At 44.7% G+C, this 13,668-nt stretch overlaps 1 protein-coding gene across 1 annotated transcript in view; it reads left to right on the top strand.

Annotated features, from left to right (window-relative positions):
• The first annotated feature begins 835 nt into the window (after nucleotides 1–835).
• Nucleotides 836–13,668, top strand: part of PPM1F (protein phosphatase, Mg2+/Mn2+ dependent 1F) — a 28,396-nt gene continuing 15,563 nt past the window's right edge. Inside the window, exon 1 of the mRNA XM_030583002.1 lies at nucleotides 836–1,031. Within this exon, the coding sequence (XP_030438862.1) occupies nucleotides 856–1,031 (176 nt within the window). The 5' untranslated portion in view covers nucleotides 836–855. The remainder of the gene's footprint in view (nucleotides 1,032–13,668) is intronic.

Here is a 13,668-nt window from a genome sequence, read left to right as displayed (position 1 = left end):
TGCTAGAGAATCAGCGTTTTCCAGTGGAAAAGTGTCAGGCGGCTGGCCCTAGCAGCAGCCCACGGTGAGACTGGCAATGAAGTTGTGTGAAACATTTAAAAAATCCTTTGCAATATTTTGTTTGTTTGATGGAAAAAATGAAAAGGGTGGTAATGGGGGGAAAGGTTCTCGAGGTCAGCCCCCTAGCTCTCCCTAGGCCTTGGCCAATGCTTAATTTGTAATGAAAGAGGCAGGGCCAGCTTTAGACACCACTGAGCCGATTCGGCAGAGGGACCTTCTTCTGCTGCAGCAATTGAGCTGCCGCCAAAGACAGTGGTGGGACTTCGAAAGCAGCTCTTTTGGGATGTTGGGGGGTCCAATTCCAGGGAATCAGCTGAATCATCCTAAAGCCGGCCCTCGAAAGAGGTGCTGGTGCTCAAGCAATTTTTTACATTTATAACTGGTGCAGCAAGCCCAGAAGGGTGTGTGTGGGAGGGCGGGGGGGAAGACTGTGAACAGCCTAGCCCAGAGGTGCTGGGGCTCATCCATGGCAAGCCAGGCTGCCACAAATTAAGCACTGGCCTTGGCTGAACTGCAGCAGGCAGCTCCCTGTGTAAACACCCTTCCCAGTGAAGGCAGAGCCCTCCCCACCCCCCTTCGCGCCGATTCAGCAGTTTCCCGCCCTGCCCCAGACACCAGTGACACCCCCCCCCCAGCGCGCCGGATGGCTCCTGGCCCCGCCCCCTGCAGCTGGTCCCTCCCTGTTACCCTTAGAGCCGCCGTCTCGGGCGGTTGGTGGCCTCGCTCCGCGGCGCGTGGCGCGCCCCGCTCCGGGCAAGGCGGCTGCCGCGCCCGCCGGGCCGTACCAACGCGGCCATGGCCTTGCCCGCGGAGGCGGCCCGGGGTGTCTTGGGCTCCCTCCTGCGGGACTTCCCGTCCCCGCTGGGCCCGGAGGATCCCTTGCCCTGGAGCGCGCAGGGCAGCGCCGCCCTCAGCAGGGCCGAGGCGCCGGGGGAGCTGGCGGAGCTGGCCAGGCGCTTCCTGGGCGGCAGGTGAGAGTGGGGGCGGGAGGCTGTACCCGCCAGCCGGGACTGCGCGGGAGGGTGAAGCTGCGCTGGGGCTGGGCCTGTCAGCCGGGGTGAGGTGGGGACGGGACGGGCAGGGAGCTGGGCCAGTCAGCTGGAGTGGGGGGAGAGGGGCTGGGTCTGTCCGCTGGAGCTTGGGGGGACAGTAGAGTTGGGGGGGCCGGCAGGGGGCTGTGCCTGGCAGCTGCGGGGGAGACAGTACAGCGGGGGCTTGGCTGGCTGGGGGCTGTGCCTGGCAGCCAGGCCTCGGGAGGGGGGTACAGTAGAGCTGGGGGGGCTGGCAGGGGGCTGTGCCTGGCAGCTGCGGGGGAGACAGTACAGCCGGGGGCGGGGCTGGCTGGGGGCTGTGCCTGGCAGCCAGGCCTCGGGAGGGGGGTACAGTAGAGCTGGGGGGGCTGGCAGGGGGCTGTGCCTGGCAGCTGCGGGGGAGACAGTACAGCCGGGGGCGGGGCTGGCTGGGGGCTGTGCCTGGCAGCCAGGCCTGGGGGTGGGTGCAGTTGAGCTGGCTGGGCCTGTCAGCTGGAGCTGGGGGGAAAGATAGTAGAGCGGACTGGGGGCTGGGCCTGTCAGCTGGAGCTTGGGGGGAACAGTAGAGCTGGGGGGGGGCTGGCAGGGGGCTGTGCCTGTCAGCTGCGGGGGAGACAGTACAGCCGGGGGAGGGGGCTGGCTGGGGGCTGTGCCTGTCAGCCAGGCCTCGGGAGGGGGGTACAGTAGAGCTGGGGAGGCTGTGCTTGTTAGCTGTGATTTGGAGGGCAATGAAGCAGAGGGGCATGGGGGGGACTGGCGGGGGCTGTGGCCATTAGCCAGGGTTGGGGGGGGCGACACACTAGGGCTGGGGAGGCTGTGCCTGTTAGCTGTGGCTTGGAGGGCAGTAAAGCAGGGGAGTATGGGGGCGGGGGGGTTGTGCCTGTCGGCTGGGAGGGACTAGAGGGGGCTGTGCTCATTCGCTGAGGCAGAGGGGACACAATAGAGCTGGGGAGGCTGTGCCTGCCAACCGGGAGGCGACTGGGGGGACAAGGATGCCTGTGCCTGTCAGCTGGGGATGAGAGGGGGCTGTGCCCACTGTGCGGGAGGGGGAAGAAAGAAGAGTGTTGTGCCCACTGGGAATGGGGGCTGTTAGTGGGGGGGGGTGTTAAGTAATGTGGGTGTATGATTGAGTGGGTTGGTGGAGGGGAGTGAGGGGCTGTACCATGTCTCTTTTCTTATGCCCGTGGGTTGGGGCACATGCTCTGTTTTCGGGAAGCACTGAGTAACTGTCTCTCTGCCCTATGTGGTGCTGAAAGCTGAGCCATTTGTATTGCACTGACACTTCCAACTTTACATGGTAGGGTTGGGAGACCCTGTGTCCAGGGTGCCTATGCAGGCTTGACAACACTCCCTGAAGTCATCTGGGGCATGAACCAGAATGACAGGCACCCCATGGTAAGCAGTGAAACTGGTACAAGGTGGCAAAGGTGTGCAGAGTTCCGTTGGTGTAACTGCAGAGAGTGAAGCTCCGTGCATGCAAACAGGAGTATTGGCGAGTCTAGGATAGGAAAACTTTGCTATCACCTGTTGAGTTGCACTGGTGTTCACCGCACTGGGAGCTTTAGGTGGACTGGCATGTGTGATTAGACTTGCTCTGAGCCAGGTTGCATGACATAACACACGAGCATCCTATTTGTACTAGGATTTCTAGTATTGCTAATGTCCGTGGAACTTTAACAGATGTGTGGTATGGTAGGAAATCTTCAGAAAACATCCCTAACCTTGACATCCCTTGGTATCGTTATTGTGCTATCTACTACTTGAATTGGACTAAGTTTAAAGAGATGCTGTCTTGAAATCTAATTAGTATTAAAAAACCAAAACAAACCTAAACACAAGGATTTTTAATATATATTCTCCTCCGACCCCTGCAAACTTTTGTGCTTTTACAGTCTCATTTTCTTTTTAAAATGTTTTTCTTTTTGCTTTGTGACAGATGCACATAAATGGGGGAAACTAAAGGTCCCAATCTTCCAACTGGATTTATGTGGATAAGCCTGGGATTTCAGAGTGGGTCTGGGTGGGTGCTGTGTTCCACCCATGTGTAGATCCAGTTGCAGGATCAAGGCTTAAATGATTAACTCAGCATGGAACATAGCTCACTTTGCACAAAGGGCTGTCAAATGCACAAAATAAACTGAAAAAACACAATTTTTCAGACTTACCCAAGCAGACTGCAATTGAAGTATGATACTTCTAACTAGAATAGATACAAATATTTAGACAAAGTTGACATTGTCATTTTCAGCTTCCAAGATTGCAATTCTTAACAGCTTGCCATTACAAACTTATGCTCTTTTGATGATCCTACATCACAATTTCAAGGAAAATATTTTTTTCTCCTTGATCCTAATTGGTGGAGGCTCCTTCTCATAGACTCAGATTTTAAGGTTTGAAGGGCCTATCATGATCATCCAGTCTGACCACCTGCAGATTGCAGGACACAGAACCTTGCCACTCACTCATGTAGTAGGGCCCATAACCTCTGACTTTGTTGTTGCTTTATAATTTAAGCAGTAAATGTTGATTCTCTACCCAGCCAGAACAACCACATTATCTTATTCATGTAACCCTTTGACCTCTTATTCTCTTCCCTCACATTGTCTGTCTTTCTGTTTTGTTACATTTTGTCTCTGGTAAATACTTCAGAGTAGGGACCATATTTTATATGTTCTGCAAAGCACCTACCACAGTCTGTGCTTTATAAAAGGTAATAATTGCAGGTGACTTGCAGAAGAATACTGTGGATTTATGTAGATCTTCATGAGGTCTTCTAAATAAAAAGATGGCTTTGTGCAGTCAAAGCAGCTAGGGATTAATGAAGTGAAGAATGAAAGAAAATTTAAGATTGCTTCCATTTAGGTACACACACTTCCCTAACATATGTAAACTGTGTATCCAACTTTCTGGTATGTGTGTGGTGGGATGACATTGGTTAGGGTTTTCAAAAGCATCCAGGTCATTTAGGAGTACCAGTCCCATTGACTTTTTTAGCAACTTATGCTCCCAAGTCACCTAGGTAAATAAATTCACATCTATTTGTTCAGTGACATAGGGGCTAAAACTCAAGAGTTCCTGGCCCCACTGCAGTGCTCTGACCTCTAGACCACACTTTTCTCTTTGACAAATGCAATTATTTTAGTTTCAGCACTTGAGTGCATAAAAAGCATAGCTTTGAAAGGATGTAAGTTTTCTCTGAAAAAGTCAAACATTTTAACATAATCCTTTTTTTTTTTTTTTTAAATGCAGCTACAATATATTCCTAATATCAGTGGCCTAAAACCTGCGATTGTCAGGCTATTATGGCTGGTGTATTAGATTACTACTCTACAGCTTTCCAATACTAGAAATGCAAATTAAGTTTCTGATTAAGATTAGATGTGAAAATTAGTGTAGTGATCTCAAGACAGTCCCCATTTATGAACTTGTAACGGAGTTGTCTTTGATCAGAGCACTGTTTAATGAAAGTGTTGTATTTTAAGTTGGATCTGAAATAAATGGTGTGCTCTGTGATTTCTAAACTGTTCATAGATTAGAGTGGTTCTGAATGTGCACTTTATGGATCCCACCGATACACGGTGGTGCGTGTCTTGAACAAACACTCAGCCAACTAATCACCAAGTGAACCAAGATGATGATCCTAAAAGGAACTCTGTGCAGGAAAAAGGAGCACTCTGTGTTTTGGTCACTTGAAAAAGAACTAACTTTTAGGAATTGGGGCTTCTGCTAGTTACAGCTGCAAATTCAGTACTGTTTTTGTGTGAATCAGTGAAAGTGGAGAGTCCATGCTGCTTTTGCAGTGCTTTCATCCTGCCTATCACTCATGCTGTTTACACAGAAAGGAGCTTGTCCTGCCAGTAGCAGAATTCTTCACATACCTGCCCTCCAGCCAGTTGTGATAACACAGCCTATGTCTGAGAGTTCCTTGATTCCTAAAACCTCATTCTAATAGTCCCCCCTATCCCGAGTTATGTATTCTTGGTCTACTACTAGAAATATTGAGAGAGACAGACAAGGCAGCTGTGTAACAAAGCAGACTAGATAAAAATGGCATAGGGACCCACAACACACTTCTTCCTTGTGGAACACTCTGAAAAATCAGAAATAACTCTCTTTAATAAAGGACATAGTCATTTCATATTATCCCCTGCCTTGCCATAGAAGGCAGAAAAGTGAAGCATAGAGTCTCGTGCAGCATTGCTTAGGAACAGCACACATAAGTCTAAAATGCCAGATATTGGGGTCCCACTACAAAAAAAAGGTTTTGCCATTCAGTTTGTGCTCTTGGAGCTGATGCCACTCTGGAACCAGAGGTGAAAAACATAACTCATTCCCAAAAGGACTGCCATATGGTGGAGGTGGTCATCCAAATATTTGCGTACAAGGGCAGAGAAATGATTTTGGGAAAGAGAGAATTTTGTGGACACAGGGCTCTACCAGAGGAAGACTCTGGTGTTCTGGTAGCACGCAGCCTCATTTTTCATATACTGAACACTCTAGACTGATGGTTTCATATAGTCTCTCCCACTTCTCCTCCCCACCATATTGAGGCTTTGCACAATAAATCATAATATAGTTTTAAAGGATAAAGAATCACAATAAGATTTTCAAACTAAAACCCAGAAGAACAAATGGGGAAGACAAGGAAATGGCATGGGAGGAGAAAGAAAAGAAAGGGCTCTCAAGGCCATAATTTAAAAGAGAGAAAAAGCTATTAGATGCATTATGGTTTTTGTTTAAAAGTGGTGAAGGCTGTCTGTAGTCAAGGATGGGAGCAGCTTATGAAACTTAAGATCATCACAGCATAGATCCAGTCACCTGTTGCTGTAAGATCATTGTCAGTACGGACACTTATCAGGAATAGGCTCTAATATAGACAGACTTACCTCTGTTAGACTTTAAGAAAACAGCAGGATCAATTTAAAGCTTGGTAGTGGTTCTTTTCTTCTAGTTTGAGATAGAATTGTACGAGAAGGTTTTGAGTAGTGTGAAATTTTGGTGCTACAATATCCAACTTCTGTGGTGAAGAAGGGCCTTCTAAGTGATCAGATTGTAGTTTCAAGTGAAGATCTGCCTGTAATTATTTTAATAATCTCTGCTCTGTCAGTTACTTCATTTCCATTATAGCCAGCGTTGGTGTGCAGGTCAACTCTTGATGAGTCCGAGGGCTTGTCCACATGGCACTGGCAAAACACACCAGAAGGGTGAGATCTATAAAGTGCTCTAATGTTCTGCACTCTAACTGCCCTGTGTAAACTCTGCTAGTGCAGTATAAAATATCTAGATTGTATTAACATAGGAGTACGTTAATATAAACTAGGTATCCTTAGAGTGCACCAGCTGCATCTGCACACAACTGCAGAGCACTTTACAGATCACACACTTCTGGTGTGCTTTGCTGCACTACATAGACAAGCCCAGAATTCATGGACTGGCAGCATCCCCGTTTCTTGAGATTGCGTCCAGTGTTGCTGTTTGGCAATCTAATGCAAGGAAAAACACTTGTTGCCTCTGGAGGGAGCCGTGTTCTGACACCCACCAGTAGGAGAAGGGTTGCTGTGGCAGGGCTTTTGAGAGGAATGAGTGGAAAACTAAATGGGATTCTGCAAAGGACTCTGAGGACCACTGGTTTTGCAATTTATGGTGAAGAAGCAGCTAGCTAGCTCAAGCCCAATCTAACTCTTGCTCTCAGTACCCTCTGTTGTCTTTATAGATGGCACTGTGAAGAATGGTTTTGTTCTTTTTTATAGCTCTGTTATTATGCACAGCACTTTGCGGTCATGGTCAAATACTTTCCTTGTCTGAGAGATTGTGCAGTCTGAGGCATTGATCCTGTAAAGACTTGCACATGGGCTTAACTTTATACACTGTGAGTAGTGCGATTTAAGTCAACAGGATTGTTTGCATTCTGCCAAGTTAAACACATTCCCAAGCATTTGCAGAATGAGGGCTTGTGAGAGCTTAAATAATACTCTTATATTTTTTGTGGAATTTTTATTTGAAATATATTTCCAGGTAAAAGTCACCTTCCATGAAGACTTACAGAAAATGGGTCAATGTGTAAGGTATCCAGAAACGCTTTCCAGTAGCTTTAAAGGTTTTAATTAATCTGAAATTTTATTAATTTACCCAAACTGGAAAATAAAGTGAAATGTGTCCCCTCCTAATGTAGAAATGTTCCAGATTCCCTTTTCAAAGGAGCTGAAATTTATTAGAAGATGGTGGCTACTTGGTTGCATACAATATAGAACACAAGCAGGTTTCCTGTTTGAAGAGACTCTACTACAATAATTGTTGTGAGACTCCTCCTAACTTCCTGTTTTGACTCTCTCCCCTACCACCAATGCCTTTCTGACTGTTTTTTTTTGTTTTAATCTTTTGTTTGCAAGTACACATTCACCATCCTGTTCATGGTTTTCAATAAATGTCAAATATTTCCATTCTCAATAAGTGTTTGTCCTCTCTCGTTTTCCTTCAGTTAATGTTGAATTTCTGGTTTCAGAAAAACACTTCTTAAAAGGAAAATCGAAATTATTTTAATTTTGCCTCGAGATTAATTGTGACACTGATTCCACTAAATCGCAGTAATGCTCTGATCCAGCATTCCCATTTTTCAAATGGTGCGTAATGTGCTTTTTATCTATTTCACCTTTTTCCCATTGCATCCCAATTTATTTTCCCTGACAGGGAGCCAAGTATTACTCAGAGATATGCAGATTGTGTTCTGTGGGAAGTATGTGAGAGGAAAAAGGGTGCAGTAGTGCTGCCATACCTCTGCTACAGAGTACAGTTGCATGGGGAGAGAGAATAACTGGAAGTGCCTGGAATTATCTCAGAACTGAAAATAAGTCTTAGAGTAGGGGAGGAAGGAAAATTGTATCTGCCTCCGGCTCAGAGCTTAACTTTGCTTTATCTTAGCAAAGTCTTGACCATTACTTTAGTTCATGCATATGGCCTCATACCAGGCTTCTGATACTAAGGGTTTATATCTCAGGGCCTCCTCTTACTACAGCGTCCTCTTCTAAATCAGCTCCTGTTTCTCCATACAATCTCTCTCCCATGAGAAGAGAGAGATTGTAACTGTCCATTGCTCCCTTCCTCAGTTAATCAAAAAAACCTGAGAGAGCGCTAATCACAACATGTCATTCGTGTTGTTCTAGCCCAGGGGTAGGCAGTCTATGGCAAAGAGAAAGTGTAACATCTTAGCCCAGCATAAGGTGGCACGCGAGCTAATTTTCAGTGGCACTCACACTGCTCGGGTCCTGACCACCAGTCTGTGGGCCTCTACATTTTAATTTAATTTTAAATGAAGCTTCTTAAACATTTTAAAAACCTTATTTACTTTACATACAACAATAGTTTAGTTATATATTATAGACTTATAGAAACAGACCTTCTAAAATCATTAAAATGTATTACTGTCATGCAAAACCTTAAATTAGAGTGAATAAATGGAGACTCAGCACACTTCCAACTTCTGAAAGGTTGCCAACCACTGTTTTAGCCAGTCATTCAGCCACCCACTAGCTAGGCTATCAGTGGCACTGGATACCCGATCGACATAGCGCACCACAGCCCAGAACCCCTGAGTGATCTGCCAGCTTCTGCCTCCCAAATAGCTGGGATTACAGGCACACACCACTGTGCCTGGTATGGTAGATAGTGCTGCTAGTAAAACACTATAAAATATAGCTCAGAACTACTAGTTCATTTCAGGTTTAAAAAGGATACTGCAAAGCTATTTTTCCACAGCTTGCTTGGCAGTGTCCTGCTCTTCCTGAAAATGCTAAGGAATCTTCAGTGAATTTCCTTTTGGGGATTGAGTGGTAATTGGCAAGAATGGAAGGATGTGATGTGATGGTTTGTAATTCTTTCCTTCGCTCAGAGGGCATAATCTACCAGGAATGTTGCACACTTCCTGCGATTAGAAGTCTCAGTGAGACCTGTGCATTACAGCATTTCCTGTGTTTTAAAGTTCTGTCTAGGGTCCAGCTCATACTGAGCCAAGGCTTTTGAAGGAGAACCCTGCTGAGCCTGGAACCAAAGTATTGAACACTATTCTAATGTCAACTAGAAACCTGATTTAGCTTTCAAATTCCATTCACAAGGCACCATAGATAAGTCTGGAAAAGATCCTTAACTGTGGCTCCTAATGGCCATTAAAATATACTGTGATTTTTCTTCCTGTTTCACCCATTTTCTTTCCTGCTGTTTTCCTCATAATATTTTCTGTTTCCATCTCTGAAGATAGGACTTATATTGACACTTAATCATGGTACAAACACTTGCACCATTTCTAGGCTAAGAAAAAAGGTGTAATGCTAGAATATCTTAGGTAACGTTCTAACTAATAGCTTGTCTACATTAGATGTTTCAAACGTATCTGGCTGAATGAAAGCTGAGATGGGAGTATAGGCTTTAACTTAACCAGCCTAGCACAGGTTAATGTATATTCTACTTTGTCTGCGCTAGACTTTTCAAACATGTTAACACCTTTACATCATAGACCTTGTCTGTACTACTGCCTAAGTCGATATAAGTTATGTCGCTCAGAGGTGTGAGGCCTCCCTCCCCCGGCAACATAACTTACATCAACTTAGCATGATGTAGACACTGCGTGATGTCAGCAGGAGATGTTCTCCTGGTCACATAGCTTTCACCTCTCGTTTACATGGAGTAATTACGTTGACAGGAGAACATTCTCCTGTTGATGTAATGCATTTTCACCAGACATGCTGCCAATTTAGTGCTGTAGTGAAGACAAGCCCTTAGTCTAGACAAGGGTGAAAGCCTGACTTCCTCATGTTATGCCTTGTTCTGCAATGCAGAGACTAGCTGTGCAGCTGACAGTTGCTGAAGCATTCTTGCACTCATGTTGTATTTCATTCTCCTTCCCCCCAAAGATGCAGTCGCTCAAAAGGGGAGAAATAGAACATTTGTTGCATTTCTACGTAGGTTGACTGCATTTCTCGTTTGCAAGGTGGTCTTGAAACTTTGAGTTGTCCATTGTGTCAGCCTAATCCTGCTAGCATATTCCTAGTAAGCAGGTGTGGTTTGCTTTTGTCTGTTTGGATTGGATAGGAAAACAAAAACCTTTTCAGGCTTAACCATGCACTAAAAGAAATGGCAAAGTAGCTTCTGGTTTTCCAGTGCTTTGAAATGAAAGGAGGACTGCAAATACACTTCTGTGTGGTTTTGGAGTATTGAAGTCACTCTCAAACTAAAGTACGATATCCCTGCTACAGAACATTGCATAAAACAAGCTTCTGTATTAGCAGCCAGCTGATCTGTGTGAAGAATTCTGTTTGCTGTAGCAGGAGGCACGTGTGGCCATGAATACTTGACAAAGTCTGTCTTTCTTTCAGCAAGGATTTTTGAAATACAATGAAAGCTGTTTTCTCTGGCATTCTGGGTGAATAGGGGGTGCTTGTAAGTGAAAAATGCCAGTTAAATAAAAGGAAGGAAGTTTGTGTGCAGGAGGGGGCTAAGGGTGCCGGATCCAGGGGGCGCTTACCTTGGGCAGCTCCCCACAAGTGGCAACCTGTCCCAGCTGCTCCTAGACAGAGGTGTGGCAGACAGTTCTGCACACTGCCCCCACCCTGAGCGCTGGCTCTGCATCTCCCACTGGCCAGGAACCACAGTCAATGGAAGCTGCAGGGGTGGCACCTGCAGGCAGAGGCAGTGCACAGAGCTGTCTGCTGCACCTCCACTTAGGAGCAGCCGGGACAGGTCGCTGTTTGCGGAGAGCCACCTGAGATGAGCACCCCCAGATATGGGACCTTGCACCCCCTCCCACACCCCAAGCCTCCTGTGCCTCAATCCCTTGCTGTTCCCGCGCCAACCGGACTATAAACCACACTTTCAATGAAGATCAGAAATCCTGGTTTATAGACATTTCCGGTTGGTGAAGTGTTGGATAAAATAGCTTTTACTGTACATATGAGTTCTTAACACCACTAGGAACTATAAATGTTCTTTTAAGATTTGAAAACAGGAGTTTGAATCTTTATAGAGCATTCATTACACTAAAGCCAGCCAATTTATGCAGGCCTTCCCAAACTCTTTCCAGGAAACCCTGCTCCCACCCAAACCTGTCCTTAACCTGATCAGGATGGCTTACTGTTTTACTTCTTTGGATGCAGTGTTAATATCCTGTGTATATCCAGAGACTCTCAGAGCCATGTTTGAAGTCCTGTGTTCATGAACTTCTTCGTTCCCAGTATTCTTGTTTCTATTTCACTCCTCTCCTCCCAGAGATCCTCAGCAGTGAATTCTTGATGCCTGCTACACAGATATTACATATGAAAGGATTATTTTGCAGCCTGTAGCCTGATTTAGAGTGTACTGATAATATTAATTTGGATAATATGGGAATTTAATTTTATTTGATTTTAATAATTATTATTATTATCATCAATATTAATCAGTATGAATTTTAGGCTCACCAATATGTTTGATCAGAAGATAAAAGTTCTTGTCCTGAATCAGGCTCCACAGAATTTATAAAGGACCCTCGGGGGTATGACAGGAAGCTCACAGTGAGACAGATATAGCCTTAAAATACTTTTTATTAAACTTAATAATAGTAAGTAAATGGTAAAATACCCAGAGTTACAAACTTACAATTGCATTACTGCTATTCAAAAGATACATATGATAATATAGTATTATATTCAACAAAGCCTTGGTTAATATAGTCACACCCTTCCTTGATAACCTGGTGGTAAAAGACACAGGAACAGCCTTGTAGTTCAAGTTTCTCAATTGTTGAGTGAGAGATGCAGTGCTTAGAAAATGCTAACCTAGGGTTTACTTGACTAAGTAAACTTAAATCAAAACCTAGTAAACAAACTAAGAATAAAATTTAGGGAAACCAAGCTTCGCCTAGTTCCTTTGAAACTTAAAGTTTAAGAACAAGTATAGCTTACTAATAGTAGCAGTCATCGTAGATAGATAGAATAGATAGAGTGGAGGAAGTAAGTGAGACTAGAGTAAAGTGAGAACTGGAGTCCTCTATTGAGGTGGGTCACCTCTTTTATAGGGCAAAGTGCCGGAAATCCTTCCTCCTATGGCCAAATTTCATTCCTGACTCACAACATGTTAGGGTACACTTACCCCATGGGCTAATATCTTTGTGCGTATTGATGAAAGGTATGTACGCACATCAGTCTCTTCTGGTGTACTTGTTAAGTCAGTGGGTACAACATTGAAAAAAACCCTATTCCATTCTCCATTGGTCTAGATAAAAGGTCATAGGCATGGATACTCATCTATTTAGATAACAAGCTATAGGTCAACTTTGCTTTCTGAGTCAAAGGTCTTAATATAGATATGCTAACCTTGCTTTAGCTTAACATACAAGATATGGCCTGTAGGCCTCTTGCATTACAGCCAAACTTACTTTAATGTAAAATTTATAAACCTATTACAATAAACCAAATACTTAAACTATAAGAAAAGATATCTATGTATATATGTATGTGTCAAGTATCAGAGGGGTAGCCGTGTTAGTCTGGATCTGTAAAAGCAGCAAAGAGTCCTGTGGCACCTTATAGACTGTTAGTCTATAAGGTGCCACAGGACTCTTTGCTGCTTTTATATGTGTGTGTGTGTATATATACATACAAGCAAGCACGTTAGTCCTGTAGGCTACAAGTCACACAACTTTAAAGTTGGAACAGATTTGCCTTGAATCTGCAAATTCATTATTTAAAGCCTTATCATGAGTCTCTTGTGTGTATCATATAAAACTCTGACTGTGCATGTACTATATCTGTTCAAATCCTAATCCACAGTGGACAGAATGGACACTTTTTTTCAGTTCCACCCTGCACTGGTTTTGTGGATCCTCAGCTTAGGAGAACCTGGGGACTATAATGCTAGAGGCAAAACATTCCAACCTCTCTCTGACCTATGCTGTGCTAAGATGTTACACGTTCTCTTTGCACAAAAATTCAGTCACCTTTCCCTTCACCCATCCAAAGTGTATTGGAGCGCTGGAGGCTATGTGTTTAATGATGTGTGCACATACTATATACTGGGATTCTAATGTGCTTTGTAATAACAATGCATAATTATCCACATTTCAAGGAAGAAATTAGCAAAGACCCACCAAAAGAAATGAGTATTGGGGGTGGGAAGCTGAATAACTCCCATCCCCCATATCTGTTTAAAAATAAATAAGTAAATAAGACATGGCACACAGTGAGAGAAGCGAAGTGCCTGAGCTCAGTCCTAACAAGGCTCTGTAAGTAACAGTTCCCATCACCGAAGACAAGAGCACAAGATGCAGTCTGTAACTGAAAGAGTAAAAATGAGGCAGCAGTTCGAAATCACACTTCATGCACCTCCTGCCCTTGCGTTCTCAAGGGAACTGCTTCTCTTTGAGTCTAAACTGAGTTTAGAAACTTTTAAAGGTTTGTATACTACAAATACTGTTAATAGTGAAGTGTGACACTTGTTTTCAGTGGTCTCTGGAGACTATTAGAGTTACATCCCTGACCAGTCACAATTATTGGTAGCTGCTGGAGCTTTCTAACTTTTTGAGCCCTGAGGTTGCTGACTTCAGGAAGGCCAT

This window comes from Gopherus evgoodei, chromosome 13 (assembly GCF_007399415.2).
Source record: "Gopherus evgoodei ecotype Sinaloan lineage chromosome 13, rGopEvg1_v1.p, whole genome shotgun sequence".
Lineage (NCBI taxonomy): Eukaryota > Metazoa > Chordata > Testudines > Testudinidae > Gopherus > Gopherus evgoodei.
Note: the sequence above shows the minus strand (reverse complement) of the source record. Positions and strands in the feature narration are given on the sequence as shown.